At 37.2% G+C, this 15,907-nt stretch overlaps 1 protein-coding gene across 3 annotated transcripts in view; it reads left to right on the top strand.

Moving 5' to 3' along the window:
* Positions 1–15,907, top strand: part of LOC148840581 (ankyrin-2-like) — an 87,358-nt gene that overhangs the window by 44,026 nt on the left and 27,425 nt on the right. The window contains exons 25-38 of one of the 3 annotated variants that reach the window (XM_088939520.1): positions 670–808; positions 3,768–3,852; positions 4,285–4,382; positions 5,235–5,270; positions 7,621–7,845; positions 10,159–10,257; positions 11,199–11,353; positions 11,959–12,170; positions 12,405–12,609; positions 13,313–13,409; positions 13,919–14,147; positions 14,501–14,626; positions 15,010–15,132; positions 15,511–15,543. In XM_088939520.1, the coding sequence (XP_088795646.1) occupies positions 670–808; positions 3,768–3,852; positions 4,285–4,382; positions 5,235–5,270; positions 7,621–7,845; positions 10,159–10,257; positions 11,199–11,353; positions 11,959–12,170; positions 12,405–12,609; positions 13,313–13,409; positions 13,919–14,147; positions 14,501–14,626; positions 15,010–15,132; positions 15,511–15,543 (1,862 nt within the window). The remainder of the gene's footprint in view (positions 1–669; positions 809–3,767; positions 3,853–4,284; positions 4,383–5,234; positions 5,271–7,620; positions 7,846–10,158; positions 10,258–11,198; positions 11,354–11,958; positions 12,171–12,404; positions 12,610–13,312; positions 13,410–13,918; positions 14,148–14,500; positions 14,627–15,009; positions 15,133–15,510; positions 15,544–15,907) is intronic. The other 2 variants (XM_088939360.1, XM_088939441.1) reach the window with 2 other exon arrangements.

Here is a 15,907-nt window from a genome sequence, read left to right as displayed (position 1 = left end):
TACAGTGAATTCATTAAAGAAATAGTTGTAGCCAGGGCTTATCTTGGTATCTGTATATGTTATTTTATATTTTAGTGTTTTTTAAAATGTAGTGCAGAATATAGCTTCTTGACATTTTTTAAATCTTTTCTTTTAGGTACAAAAATGTTAAATTGTATGCTTTTAGTTATTCTCAAAGGAATAACTATAGGACATTTAGGTAATTAGTTTAGTTATTGTCAAAGGAAGTAATCATATTTTTCCTACAGTATGTGAATTCTAAAGGCGTTTTAAGACAACACAATCTATTTTTAAAGTGTAAGTATAGACACTATTGATAGATTTACATGGATCTTTAAGCTTCATTTGAATAAACCAAGATTGTTTCAGCACAACAAATGTAATCCAAAGATTTCTGAATCTAGGTTAATTAACCAAAAGGAGTGCAATATTTACAAGTCATTATTTAAGACTTTTAAAGAAATCTGTTAAATACAAGAAACACCATAGATAAGCTCTTAAAACAGGATCTTGTTGTGTTGGAAAGATTTCCAGCTTTTTCTGTATTTTTGAGTGTCTGTGTTTGCTCTGTCTTGCATTCTCTGATTGCGGGTTGAGGTGCTGTAGATCGATCTGCTGTTCAGTGTAATGGTCCTGGAGGTCATTTTCATTTTTGTCTTTATTCCCAAGGTGATGACACTATGACAGGGGATGGAGGAGAGTATCTGAGAGCAGAAGACCTGAAGGAGCTTGGAGATGACTCTCTCCCTGGCCAGTACCTAGATGGTATGAATTACTTAAGGTTCAGCTTAGGAGGACGATCTGACAGGTATTTCCTAAGATTTGTATTTTTCTATGTAAAACAGCAATGCATACTGTCAGTTCTGCTGTTATTGTTTACAGATGTACTAGGCACACATCAGACATTCCTAAACGTACTGTACAGTGTTCAACAGCCTTATAGAAGAAGTTACAATATTTGATGAAAGCCCTCTTCATTTTCAAAGGCAAAGACTGAAATATTTATCATACAAAACCAAACAGTACAGATTATGTATTAAGTGAGTTGTGTCAGAGACATTCTGACTTTGCTTCTTACATGTACAGCATTCTGTTTATAAAACACGTCCTTTTGATTTTTCTACCCACAATCCTTCTGCTTTGAGTCACTATTTTATTTAGCATATTTTGATTCACAACACTGAGTCCATCAAACCAAAGCTAGAACACTGTCAGTATGCTTTTGAGGAAGCACCTGTGACAACTTTTATAAGAGTCAGATTGCAGGACTGACCCATTGAATTTTTTTTTTTAATTGTGTCCGATTTTCATGATTCTGTATATTGTATTGCTAAAGTGATTAAGTTAAAAAACAACATGGAATGTTACTGTGCACCATTCATCTTGTAAGGATTTTCGTTTTATCCAGGAGTATATTTTGCAGTGTATGTTTGACTGTACAAATCACTGATTTGCTTCACATAAATCTTAAGCTGAAATGTGCCTGAAATGTGTTAAAGTGTGTACTATATGTCTTCTGTTCCACTAATTGGTCCATGCGTCTTGTTCTCTGATTCTACTCTACAATGCTTACATAGTCGCATGCACAGGTATGTAGAATGGACAGTATTGTTCATACATATTCTTCTCTTAAGTTCTCTGTTTTTTATTAGATCAAGATCTGAAAGAACAAACCTTTTTGAATGCCTAGAATTAGGTGTAGATTGGAAGAAACCTGCAAAGATGTATTATTTTGGTGGATTAATGGTGGTTTTCCACAGTCCACAGTAGACTCTGTAGGAGTTTGAAAATTCCTGTTCAAATTGAAAAGGTTTTCACAAAGAAAAAAATATCTTTAAGACAAACATCATATAGAATTCACTAATAGTAAGATGTCTTAAAGGAATCTCACCTGTGTAGACTGCTCTTATTTACTGATGAACAATTGTATACAAGTGTCAGGTTTTTACATTGTTGTAATTTGTAGTTACCATGCTGTAACACCTTGTACACCACGATTTGAAATGTTTGCATTTTATAGTCTATTAAAGATGTTAGAATTGTTCACAATAGACATTTCAACGCCAAAGTATTCAGAGATATTTAGGCTCACATTGTATGCACATTTCATATAATGTTTTGTTTATTTCCTGTGGAAATCACTAGTTTAAACAGGGGTGTATGTGTAGCATTTTATTGGAGATCAGAATAAAGTCATCAGTAGAACCCCCTGCCCATGCTAATAAACATGGGTGAGAGCTGTGTGTAATATCAAATATACAAAATATGGTTATCTACCATCATGTGATTTTCTGATAATACATATCCAGCATCAAAACATAATACAACATCTCCTAAAAAGATCATTTCTGCTCCATAATTTTTCTTATTTGAACTCTTTTTACTGTAGCTATGTTATCCGAGATGAACAAATTCCTAACCTTTACCCAAGAAGTCTTTTCATTTAACAGCCTCTTGGACACATGGGCTGAAGCCCACATTACCCAAACGTTATGCCTGTTTATTGGAGATATGTTTCTACCAGCCCCATATATGTTTCTCTCTAGTGCTGTTGTGTGCAGTTGTCACTTCATTGCTTGTATCATAAGTCTATATTTGTTTCTTATGTCATGATGATTTGAACCATAAAGGTTCAAATATTATCCCAAGTTTACCGGTGAACTCTACATCACACAACCCCTCATACTGTATGTCTTCCAGGAATCAAGGCAAATATGCAAACATAAAATATTGGATGCTATTTATTAAATTAACAAAAATGCTCAATTTCGAAAACAAATCATAGCTTTCAGATACTTCTGTATACAAAATTAATTAAGGTAAACCATTGCAACCAGAACAATATAATGCATTGATCAGAGAACTGGTAAGGAATAAAAAGTGGAATTTTATTTATGTTATTTCCAGAATTTGTTAGTTGTAATCTTAACAAAGATAAAAAAAAATGTCATGTATACCGTGTGTACTGAAATCTAATATTTTTCCCGCAAATGTGCTATTTAGAATCAGTATACATTTTGAAGTTTTCATAGTGCACTTTTGGAGCCCAAAATGCAAATGGAACTTACAGTATCTCAGCTCTCTGTAATACACTGTTGTGGGAAATCCTTCATCCAAGGAGCAGGACACAGTCTTTCGTGGATTCAGTTGTTTTTATTGAGCTCAATAATGACATCAACGCGCGTGGGGTCTGTCCCGCAGGACAGACAAACCGCAAGGGTTTCCCAGCTCTTATATACAGTACAGTACGATCTCAGGAAGAGGTTTTGTTTCACTGCTTCGTGTGTATTCGTCTTGCCCTTTCATATGTAGCATGAGTTGACCGGTTGGTCCTGTCCCAAGTCCTGTCCTTTGATGTGGAGCTGTCCTTTGATATGTAACATGTGTTGACCTGCTAAGTCCTGTCCCAAGTCTTGTCCTTTGATGTGGAGCTGTAATTATTGGAGCTGCTTAAGATATGTTAAAACAGCCGACATACAGTATTACACAATGTGCCTGAACCAACACTGTAGTGTTGAATACAGATAAATTATATATATATATATTTTCCATCAATAATATATATAAGTGTTTTTCTACTTCAACGCCCAGCACTGATCCCGGAGACACTGAGGTTTCTTTCATTTTATGAAAGTACCCCTCCCCTAGCAGTTACATAACACATTAACGGGGCCACAATTTTTTTCATTTTTTCTTCATACACCACCCCTTTCCTTCATCCGAATCTCCATGGCAACTCACTAACTAAACAGCCTGCAATCTTTCAGTTCAGACAGGTCTCACACCCCGATCCACGGGTCATACATGAAAGACGGACAGATTGAGGACATGATAACTGCTACCAGCCACCAGGTATGTGACTCATCCCTTTCCTCGGTGGCATAATAGTGTATCCTACACTATGTGAACTGGCTCAGCCTTTTATATTATTTCCAATAATTTGTTAAGTTATAAACAAAGTTTAAAACAATGTAATGTATACTGTGTGTACTGAAATATAATGTTTTTCATGTGAATGTGACTTTTTAGTTCTTTATAGCAGTGCAGCTCACGCAAATCTTACATCTAAGCTGTGCAAACAAAAGATAATTGAAATATCACAACTGTTTTGTAGCATTGTGAAATAACTTCACGGTATACTGTATCAGATTTTAGCATAAATTATTATTTAGTGTCATCTATTATTCTTTCCAACAACATCCCTTTAATTTCTTACATTCAGCAGGCTTAAATCAATTCTGTTTCAAGAGTAATTCTAACAGGTCACTTTTTATTACCTGCTAGATATCTGCTCTTGCCAGGGAGACTGAACCATACCGCATCAGCTGGGGAAATGAGCATCTTGACAATGTGGCTGTTTCTGCCAGCCCCATTCATTCAGGGTAGGTCTCTCAAAATGGAGCAGTCAGCTATTCATGAGAGTGGGAACACGCAACTGACTAAGTACTCATACACTCAGCCCTGCGACCTTAGTGTCCGTGCTTAGTAATCATTACTCCCCGGGGAGTAACCGCTGCAGTATAAACTGTTTTAACATCAGAAAATGTCTTGAATCAAATGGCCCTCTGACAAAATTTCAACTCATATGCCAACATCCAGTAGTTAACCTGGTACTTCATAATGAAAATAAGATTTGCCTGGGGCGCCTTTCTTTGGCCCAGAGGAAATCTGCAGCTGGGTTTTTAGTTTTGACATTTGGATTTGGTCTTTAAGGGGATGGTCATTAGGTCTTTCGTGATGTGTTTAAGGACTGAATGCAGTCTTTCTTTAAAAAGTACTCTTTCAGGTTTGCCCTGTAAACTGTTAAATTACAGTAATACAAGATTACTGTACACTGATTATATCAAGACCTTAAGCAAATCTTCACACAGTCTTTTTAGAAATATTTTAGGGGTCCTGATTTAATCAGATGCAATTTTTAGTTTTGAATCATACTCTATTGTGCCAAATAGATTGGGGGTAACCTCTGTTACTGTGGGGTAACCTCTTCTTTCTCACAGCTGTTTCAAATCCAGGCTGCCTAGACCGTTGGTAATTGCTGCCACAATGTGTTGCTGCATGGGAATGAAAAAAGTCTTTGTGGGGTGGGAATTGATGGTGGCGAAATGATTCTGCATTTTCTTTTCCTCAGCTGACCTTTTTACTTTTCATTCGGTCACAAATCTCACTCTTATCTAATCTTTCAGCCTTTTCTCCTTCTTCTTCTTTGTGATTAGTCTCTGTTCTGTTTTCAGCCGCTCCTCTCCCTGCCTTGACCATGACAACAGCAGGTGAATCTCTGCACCTTGCCCGTCCTTCAGTGTCTAAGGCTGTTTTTGCCCATTGAAACTCTCTTTGTAACCTTCCTGCTTGGGATGCTTCAGGGCTCTTTAGGGGACTTTTTCTTGCTTCATTTCCTTTAATAAACTAAAGCCTGCTATCAGAAAAGATATTTGGTAATACGGTATCTCCTTCAGTAAGGGCAAGATAAAAACGTAATTCCTCATTTTTGCACAATGAGGCCTTTGAAAGTACTGTACCCAGATAAATTTAACCAGAAACCTTTCTGAAACTTTTCCCATATGTTCTATTACAGATAATTCATTAATAAACATTGTCTGCTGGTAGTGGTAATTTCTTTTTCCTGTTTTTCAGAGAAATTAGTCCTTTATCTTTTATAATTGAAAATATGTGAGTGAGGAACAAGTAAAGATTTATTCCATGCAGAAAAGAGAAGAAAAGAAACACAATGTTTCAGCTGTGGAGCCTTCTTTGGGTCACACACTCGAAGAAGGCTCCACAGCTAAAATGTTAGGTTTCTTTTCTTCTCTTTTCAGCATGGAATAAACCTTTGTTCCTTTGCAGCCTACGAATGCTGACACAGCTCCCTACTTGAACTATATGTGAATGAGGTTCTTGATGACATTTTATGTGAGATAATCCACATATTTGTGCTTTATTTCTGCACAATTATTTACAATTACATGTACAGTTACAGAAACATTTATTTACAATTACATGTCCCAAATCATTATGTGTACTACAGTATATGTACAGCCATTTTATTTCTATTGAATATACAATACAGTATGTTTAAAGAACATATAATAAAGGACCATTTTGAATTTGACATAAATAGTATTTATGGATTTTGTACACTTGGTTAAATATATTTAAAAGCAGTTTTACTTAGAGCTCAATGGGTTCCACTAGGTTATAACTGAGTCCCAGCAGTAAAAGTCACCTACAAAGAGTCCTAAAGCATTTTAATCAAAAACAAGGCATTACTAACTAAAGAATGCTATGTGTCCCACCTTTCCCTTTGGGTACTGTGATAAACATTGTATCACAAAATATTTAAAGCATTTTAACTGGTCATGTGCACATTTCTCAGATATATTCTTTAATGTGTTGACTGCTGCCTTGCTTTCTGGCAGATGCTATGTGAAAGTGAGAGAAAATCATTGCAGTTTTTTTACGAATCTTTAGCACAGTTGAACCTAGAATGACCACACCTTCAGAAGTGTGTGAGAGAGAGTTCAATTTGAAACATTGAATCTTGGTTTAATGTTGTAGGGACCAATTGGACTTCGTAGACATATTTACATTTTTTTAGGCTTTAGAGGTTTCATTAAAGAAACCAAAGCCGGTTGCATTAAAGAATTTGACTTGCATCTGCTTGTCTGTAAATATATTGTTGGGGCTTCATCCATTACTGGGCATTTTATATTGTTTTTGCCTCCAGAAAAGTCATGGGGCCATTGATGTTCCTGAAAAAACTGTCACTGCCACGTCCAGTACTAAGTGGTGTCTCGTGTTTTATAGTGTACGTGGTACTTGACAAGAGCATACTGTGTGTGATGTCACAAGCTGACACCGTGTGGATATTGTGATATACAATCTGCATGATGGAGTGTTTCACATACCATGTTGAAAATGTGCTGGGTTCGGCTCTAACAAGGTTCATTGTCTTACCTTGTTGCATGTTATGCTTCAAAAAATGCCTCCCGTGCTTTCAACTTGTGTTTTGCATGAGGGTTTTTGTTAAAGGGTTTTTGTTGAATCCTTCAAAGATCATGTAAGTGCCTTTTTGAATGAAGCATATTATTTAATTGGAAAATGTGGGATTGCTGTGCTGTTCAGAAAGCCATATAAATCTTGTATGGGATATTCAAAATTCTGTAAGAAAATTTTGGTTTTCAAGAACTTGCACAGGAAAATATCTCTAACATCCTTGTAATTCATGCGGTGTAATGGACACAGTGTCATCTTTAAGCACACTGACTGCTTGCAGTGAGAAATTTAGTTGTTATTGCTTAACACAACTTGTTAAGACAGATTTGTGATGCAGTTGAAAGAAAATGTTATTTTCAGTAAATACATTCACTTTTTAAAGATTTAATATGGTGGGTATTCCTATCCTTCTCTTGTATCTGAAATACCTTTCGGTTTAAATCCACTCTTCTGGTTTAAAGACTATAATATGCTCCCCTCTGGTTTAAAGAACATAATATGCTCCCATTTTCCTATATCAAACACAACTGTGCCACCGTTATAAGAAAGAGAACATGTTAGCACTTTGGAAACAATCATAGAAAGCAGAGCATGGGGAACATGCAAAGACTGTGTCTGTGTCTGCAGCTTCCTGGTGAGCTTCATGGTCGATGCCCGGGGTGGAGCCATGAGAGGCTGCCGTCACAACGGCCTGCGCATTATCATTCCTCCCCGGAAGTGCACAGCCCCCACAAGGGTGACTTGCCGCCTAGTGAAACGACACCGTCTGGCCACTATGCCACCTATGGTGGAGGGAGAGGGGCTGGCCAGCAGGCTGATCGAAGTGGGCCCCTCTGGAGCTCAGTTCCTCGGGTGAGTCTGTGTTTGTGTGAAGCGTTCCAGTGTGATTTGCCCTGAACACTACTGCATTTCTTGTATCCTGTAACTTCAGTGCACTGTGGTGTTGTTCGCCACCCCTTTTCGTTTCCTGCTTTCATTAAATCTTTCATTAAAGGTGTAATTAAACTTGGTCTACCATTTGTCCATAAAGTTTGACTAATGAAGGAAGACTTAGTGGATAAATGCTCATCAAGGGACTGTTTGAGTACTTAATTTGAAAGATTCGAAAGGGAAACTTTCAAGGAAAAGACTAGTTCAGTTAGAAAATCTAGTTTATTAAATCTGACAGCAGAACTGTGGCAAAAAGAACACACCTAGCTGCTTTCTAGCACTAGAGTAATTAGATCACTTCTTAACATAGCATGTGGACTGTCCCCAACCTTCACCACAGTTTTACCAATCACAAAAAAATGCTCTCGGGGAGTGCATAGGATTCTATAGGATTCTAGTGCTCTCTTCTCTCAGTGAAGGTTATCCTGAATGTTGAGCAGTGTTGTGCTATAAAAAGCTTCAGTGAAGTTTAATGTCAGACGTTTATTGCATGCTACAGCATTTACCTTATGTCTGTTGAGGGCATAACAGAAGTGGCCAGATGCTACCTCTTCCCATGCTATTAACACTATATGAACCCTTACAAGATCCCATCTTCAAAATGGGAGAGACCAGGTGCTCACTGTTCTTTAATAAATGGAAATAGCTTTCACTGCTTTGGCTTAAGCTCCATGGGCAGAATGCCGCTCTGAAATTTTCTTTCACTGTCCTGGCTATGAGGGAGCAAGAAAGACTATCCTGATTTTCTGATTTTGAATCACTGTAAGGCTCACAAAAAGGCACCTGCTCTTGTGGCGTGAGTGTGCATGACCTGGGGCTTCAATGGCTCAATATCTTCAGTCTGTATCAAGTACTCCTAAAGTCCTTAAAATCTCTCTTTTGGTGACAACTGTAGTTTGACTGCCTAGACCTTTGTGGGTGGTTTACGTTTTTTTTTAAATTCTAGAAATTGACAAACCTTTTTTAGCTTGTCCAAGGATGATGATAATGTCATCATTATTTGATATTTTTAAGTGAGACCATATTTTCTCTGAATGACATCCTGATATACCCACAACTTTGCAGAATAATGCAGGATTACGGAAATTAAATGCATTCAGGTAAATCTGAAATTTGTTTTGTTGTATGTTGTTCAATGATTATGATACTCAGGAAGGATTTCAGTGGGATTTCCATTCTGTGCACCCATCATATTTTTGAATGTATTTGTGACTGTCCAACATCACCGCCTGGAATGAGATAGTTGCAGCACATCAATAATGGATCGCCATTCGGCATAACACAAGATAACAGTGGTTTCTTGATGGTTTTGGGTCTTATACTTGACAGGATTTTCACATCTCTGGTTATTTTTTCACTATGCATTTTTTACTGTACCTCCCAAATTCCATTCCATCCCCTACATGTTGCTAAGCTCAGTTTTATCGTATGTTGTTTCTGGTTTTGTACATGATTTAGTGTAAGAATTGAGACACATAGATTATTTATACTAGGTTTTAACATGCCTCTGTGGTGGTGGCGTCCAATGCAACACTTTTGATCCCATGCTTCCAAGATAGCCAAGATCTTTACCAAGAGTAAACAATTCCTGCTAATGGCCTCTGTGGCAAGATAGCAGGAGTTGCAATCTAACCTTAAATATTCAATAAGCAGTTTTAAAACTGAGATTCCACACACAGTAGAAAACTGTACCATGATTAATTTTGTATGTTCTAATTTGATGAAAAAATTTGAATTCATAATAAAATAATGTCCATGTCTTCTGCATTAGCATGTTCTTTATAATAATGTGTTGTAATTGGTTTTGACAAGAACTTATGTTCATGGAAGACATTGTAACATAATTAAACAGTTCTTTTCAAGTTTTCTGTTATAGTTTTCAAAACAAAATTGTGTTTTACAGTATAGACTATCTGTCTTCTTTAGGTAGGTTATAAAGTCTCTTTTTCAAACAAAATGCTTCCTTAGTTTTATAGGACAAACAGTTGCTGCACTTCACTACTGATGAGAGGCAGGTTCTGGAAAGAAGATCAATCAATGCTGATGGGCTGGCTGGAGCTAACACTTACTGTTGCTGAGCACTACACTTTCCTTAAATCTGTATGTCAGCGCAGACAGTACATCAGCTTCCCACTGGTATTTTGTGTCTGAGAACCACTTGCGGATAACAATATGAAATAAAATCTGTATTATTTATCCTCTTTCTGTTTTCACTGCTGCTTTGGATTCATTCAGTAAACTGCATCTTCCCACTGCTCCTCCCCCTCTTAATGAGGGAGAAAGCTTGGTTAGCCGAATACTTCAGCTTGGGCCACCTGGAACAAAATTCCTTGGGTAGGAGAGACATACAGTATTAAACAACCCATGGGTTCTGGCCTCTCATTCTCTTTATATCCTGTGCGATATCCTTATTTTTTGCCTTCCAACTTTTTTTCTTTCCAGCATTACAAAATATACTTATATTTTAATTTCTTAAATATATTTTTATTTATAATTCCCCAGTAACTCTGTTGTCCTATGCTTTGACTGTCTAGTGCAATGTGTGTTCACCTCACAAGTTTTTTTTGTGTGGAGTTTTCTTTAGTTTTAGCATGATACTCCCATAGACACGGATTACATACAATATATTGTTCTGCACATCAGGGTGTTGTAATGCCTGAAACACATTTCTCACAGTAAAGTTGCAGTGTAGTGTAAACAGATCTTCCCAATATTAAATATCCCCTTAAGTACTAAACACAGATTGACATTTTAGTAAAAAAGAGGTCATCTGTAGCTTGAGGGAAACAGACAGGTGTCAGGAACCCCCTTATGATGGGACTTTCTACTGTTGGTACAGTAGTTACGACACTCTTATATACAGCAAACTGAGTTTTTCTACGAGTGTTGACCAAATAAATTTGTGGAATACATTTGTTGCGAATAAACTAACAAGGACCCTTTAGCAATCCCTAAGCAACACCTAAGTGGCCACATAAATTTAAAGAACAAAAAAATTGGTGTGTCCATTTTTTTTCCAAAAGGACAAGATCCAGGGCACCAATACCTTGCTTTGATTTTATGCAAATATGTATGTATTAGTATCCGATTCTTAAGATTTCTAGAAACTATCTATTTATCTCAAGAGCTGTAAGATAAATCTAAGGTGTGACAACATCAGCTCACTCCAGCAGCTGTAAGCTGGTGCGTTCCAGGCCTTACCACCTGAATGTGGAGTGCAGGAAGACCCAAGAAGCCCAGGCTGGCTGCTCACTGTGTGCTTGTCCTTGGCCCAGGCCGGTGATCGTGGAGATCCCCCACTTTGCTGCACTGCGAGGGAAGGAGAGGGAGCTGGTGGTGCTGCGCAGCGAGACAGGGGAGAGCTGGAAGGAGCACAGCTGTGAGCACACTGAGGAGGAGCTGAACGAGATCTTGAATGGAATGGATGAAGGTGAGGCTGAGGGGGTAAAGGCCTCTCAAACTTGTGTGAGATTCGCTAGCTTTGGGATATTGGTCACTCAGAGAGTGAATTTGTTCTAATCACCGTTTTTCAAGTCAAAATATAAACCATGACTTCAGATTAAAGCTTAAAACTTTACATACAGTATACAGTATTCAATAACATCTGAATGCCACACCTATTGTATACTAAGAGGCATTAAAATTAAACAAATAAGTATCAGGACTGCAAAAGTTGACTTATTTTCTAGATGTTGTTGGCTCTGGTCTGACCCCTATCAGTAGTCCACTGTGAGTGATTTACCAGGTGGGAGCGTACTCTTGTCTAAGTTGGGTCACCACCTAGATTGGGTGTGTTTTACTCAGGCAAAGTCCTCTCTGTTTTGCTCCATTTTTTCTAGGCTAGTAATGGACATTTTTGTTTGCCTTCTTGATCCTGCCTGTGCTTGCGAATAAACCAGCTGTCTCTTCCTCTACCAACTGATTTTGTTACACAGTCTCAAAGTTTTCAAGAACTGTTGTCATTGAAATTTAATTTGTTTTCTGTACTTAAGGATTAAGGTTTGTTTACATCGTTGTTTTTTCATAATTGTTCAGAGCTTGATCCTCCCGAGGAACTGGAGAAGAAGCGCATTTGCCGTATCATTACTAGAGACTTCCCACAGTACTTTGCAGTAGTGTCTCGGATTAAGCAGGACAGCAACCTGATTGGGCCTGAAGGTGGAGTCCTGAGCAGCACAGTGGTTCCACAGGTTCAGGCAGTCTTTCCTGAGGGAGCTCTCACCAAGAGGATCCGGGTTGGCCTGCAGGTATGTGCACTGTTCAGTCAGCATTAAAGCACTCTCCTGTCTTAAGAAGTGCTTGCTCAGAGCATTCAGTCCTGGCTGCTACAGGTTTCAGCTTCCTTTGTGTGACTAAAGTTTTTCATTGTTAAATTGCCGAGAAAGGATTTTATTACCAATATATTCCTTTCTCTCTAATAACACGTACTGTCTCCCGTCAGTTCCGAAATACTCACCTGTTCTCTCTCTTTTCCTGCATAGGCGCAGCCAATGAATGTTGAGCTGGTGAGAAAGATTTTAGGCAACAAGGCAACATTCAGTCCCATTGTTACTCTAGAACCCAGAAGAAGAAAATTCCATAAACCCATCACAATGACTATTCCTATTCCCAAATCCTCTGCTGATGGAATAATGAATGGGTACAGTGGAGACACTCCAACCCTGAGATTATTGTGTAGCATTACTGGTACGTGTCCATCACTGACAGTATTCTTTCATTCATTGATTTCAGACCTTTTTCAATTAACATTCATTGTTAATTTTAGTTTCCTGGATAGGAATGTTATTTATTTTCTTTAGCAATATTTATACATTAAATTAAAACATATACAGTAAGCTGACACATTGATGTGGTGCCACAGAGTTACAACTATAAATCACAAACTTTGCAGTTCAGTATATGAGTCGACTGTAGATCAGAACTTCTTAACCTTCAGCCTATCCAATCAGCCCATTGTAGAATTGTGTACATTCATCTTGTTAATAATTTGGAAGATCTACAGAACAATTAAGGTACAGGTTGTATGGTATTAACAGGTGAATGTTGAGAAAAATGTTATATATAATTATAAAAGGGAGTACAGTAAATTGCAAATGTACAGTAATATATTACATAAAACATGTTGCAAAAATCTAATAAGTTTAGATTATTATTCATTATTCATATTATCTATTAGATAATTAGTTTATAAGAAGTCAATTACCCGAATGCTAACTTCAGCAGAGCTAACTCTCAAAAATTATACAGAATTCTCAGTGAGCAAGGGACATAATACTTTTGTAATGACTTGGAATTAGGCAAATAGATTTCACATTTCATTTTTGTTACACTGCTGACCTGGGTACAATTTATAGAGTGTGTGGTTAAATCTATTTGTTTGACTTTACAGGTGGTACAACTCCAGCACAATGGGAAGACATAACAGGAACTACACCATTAACATTTGTCAACGACTGTGTGTCCTTCACAACAAATGTGTCAGCAAGGTAAGATACAAAATACAGTAGCTCATCGATATTTTACAATAAAGAGTAATGTATAAGGAGCACCAGAAGTCAGCTATCTCTTTTAACTGCTTATAACTCCAACAAGTTGGCAACAAATTCACAAACGTTATCAGAAAAATGACAAAATTATTAATTTATCAGGCAAACTTACATTTTAGGGAACAGACATCACTTAGGTTAACTCGTGTTGCTGAATTAATACAGTATTTGTCATCAAAAGGCCCGATCAACAAGAGATACAGCAATTCATGTGAGACACATGCTTTGCACCAGTAGGTCGATTCTGTCTGGTGGTATTCTGTCATATTCCACTCATAAAACCTACAGCAGATTTGGTCTAACACAAAGATGAAGCATGATTATGTCTTACTTTATGGCTGATCGTGGAGTGTACTTTTTGACCATTGTGTAAATCTAAAATAAAGGAAACTTACCAATATGACTGTTCATCAAGCAACATATTCTGATGCTTTTCTGCCTTCTTGCAGGTTCTGGCTGATAGATTGCCGACAGATTCAGGAGTCTGTTAACTTTGCTACACAAGTTTACAGAGAGATCATCTGTGTCCCCTACATGGCCAAGTTTGTCATATTTGCCAAATCCCATGACCCCATAGAAGCACGTCTGAGGTGTTTCTGCATGACAGATGACAAGGTGGACAAGACACTGGAACAACAGGAGAATTTTGTCGAGGTGGCTCGAAGCAGGGATGTGGAGGTGAGGAAGGCATTAGGAGACAAATTGGATGTTAATTACACAGCTGTTAAGTTTAATGTCCCTCACCTGTCATATAAATTAGGTCTGAAACAATTACAAGAGATAAGGTTGCCTGTTATGGGGAAGCGTCCTTCTGGAATCGTAGCCATTGGCAGTTCTCAAGATTTTAGATAATTCGTGAAATACCTGAGAAATGCTGAGAAAATTCAACAAGAATCCCCATTGTCTTACCTTAGAAATTTGGGGTAGTGTGAGAATTGAAAATAAACATTTTGGTACCCCAGACTTGGACAGTAGTTACCGGGTTGGGTCGTTACAACTTAACAATCTAAATGTTCCCCATACTTTTACAGGTACTAGAAGGGAAGCCCATCTATGCAGACTGCTTTGGTAACCTGGTACCACTGACAAAAAGTGGCCAGCATCATCTCTTTAGTTTCTTTGCTTTCAAGGAAAACAGACTTGCACTTTTCATTAAGGTAATTCTTTTTTTTAAGAATGATGTAAAGCAATTAAAATGACTTTTTTTTAACACAGGACAGATGTCAGGTTAGAGCTACCTACAGTACATGTCAAGGAAGCCTTATTTCTAACAATTTCCTTAATTGTTAGGTTAAAAAGTTTTACATTTTGTGGTACAGTACATATTAATAGCCATATACAGTATACAGATATATTCATCCAATTAAAGTGAATACTATTAATTTATCCAAGTGAATTTAAGTCATTGGTTTATAACTAAGTTGTAACCAGAATATACAGTAAATGTCTTGAACTAGTTCTTTAGTGAACTACAGTGAATCTGCAAGACCCTCTTTATGTCCCTGGCCATTTTCATGAAAGTCTGATGTGATTGCACCAGGTACGGGACAGCACACAGGAGCCCTGTGGGCGATTGTCTTTCATGAAGGAGCCCAGATCCTACAGAAGTCTGGTACAAAATGCCATATGTAACCTAAACATCACATTGCCTGCATACTCAAAGGTAAGAAAGAAAAAGAAGCTTGTTCTTGGCTCACCCTAATCTTTTCATGTTCTTTTATGTTGATAACTGAGAGTATTTCCCTTGCTCTATATATTATAATTCCTTACATGTTCCTTTTCATTTTATATTTTTTGTAATAAAGTGCATGTTTTTTCAAATTCTTTATTGACATTGTTGTACTTCAAGTTATATGCATGATTCAATTAAAAAAATATACACCAGAATGTAAATTGCTCCCTGTAAGATGGAATAATACTGCCTAAGCGGCACATCCTAATCGTCTTAAATCTGATACCTTTCCCCTCCTGCTGTGGTAACGTACTGACTGAACTTTGCTTTGCTTGCTCTTTCTTCTACATTGCTTCTTGTGACTCAAAGGAATCTGATTCTGATCAAGAACAAGAGGAAGAGGTAACTTTAACCTCATTTCCATTTCAGCGTTAATGCATGATGTCAGTGTTCACTAAATTATAAGGCAGCTTTCCTTGTGGTGGGTCTGATGTAACACAGTCATCATTGACTGCTTTAAATCAAATATTTATGTTTCTTTGTTGACTTCTTCAAAAATGAAATATTTACTGGTGTAGCATTTTTTTCAGAATATAGAAAGCCTAATAATGTTCTAAAAAGAAAAGAAATACAGATTTTAAGTGCTTTAACTTTGTACTAAGAATTTGACAATAAAATGGTCATTTTTGTCTTTAAACACAAGGATAAACTAAACTTCCTGTGTGTTTCACTTAAACATATTTTTTCTCCTTATAGGAGTTTATCA

This window comes from Atractosteus spatula, chromosome 1 (assembly GCF_055471065.1).
Source record: "Atractosteus spatula isolate fAtrSpa1 chromosome 1, fAtrSpa1.hap1, whole genome shotgun sequence".
In the NCBI taxonomy this organism is placed as follows: Eukaryota; Metazoa; Chordata; class Actinopteri; order Semionotiformes; family Lepisosteidae; genus Atractosteus; species Atractosteus spatula.
The sequence above is the reverse complement of the archived record's forward strand: the minus strand, read 5'-3'. Positions and strand labels throughout refer to the sequence as shown.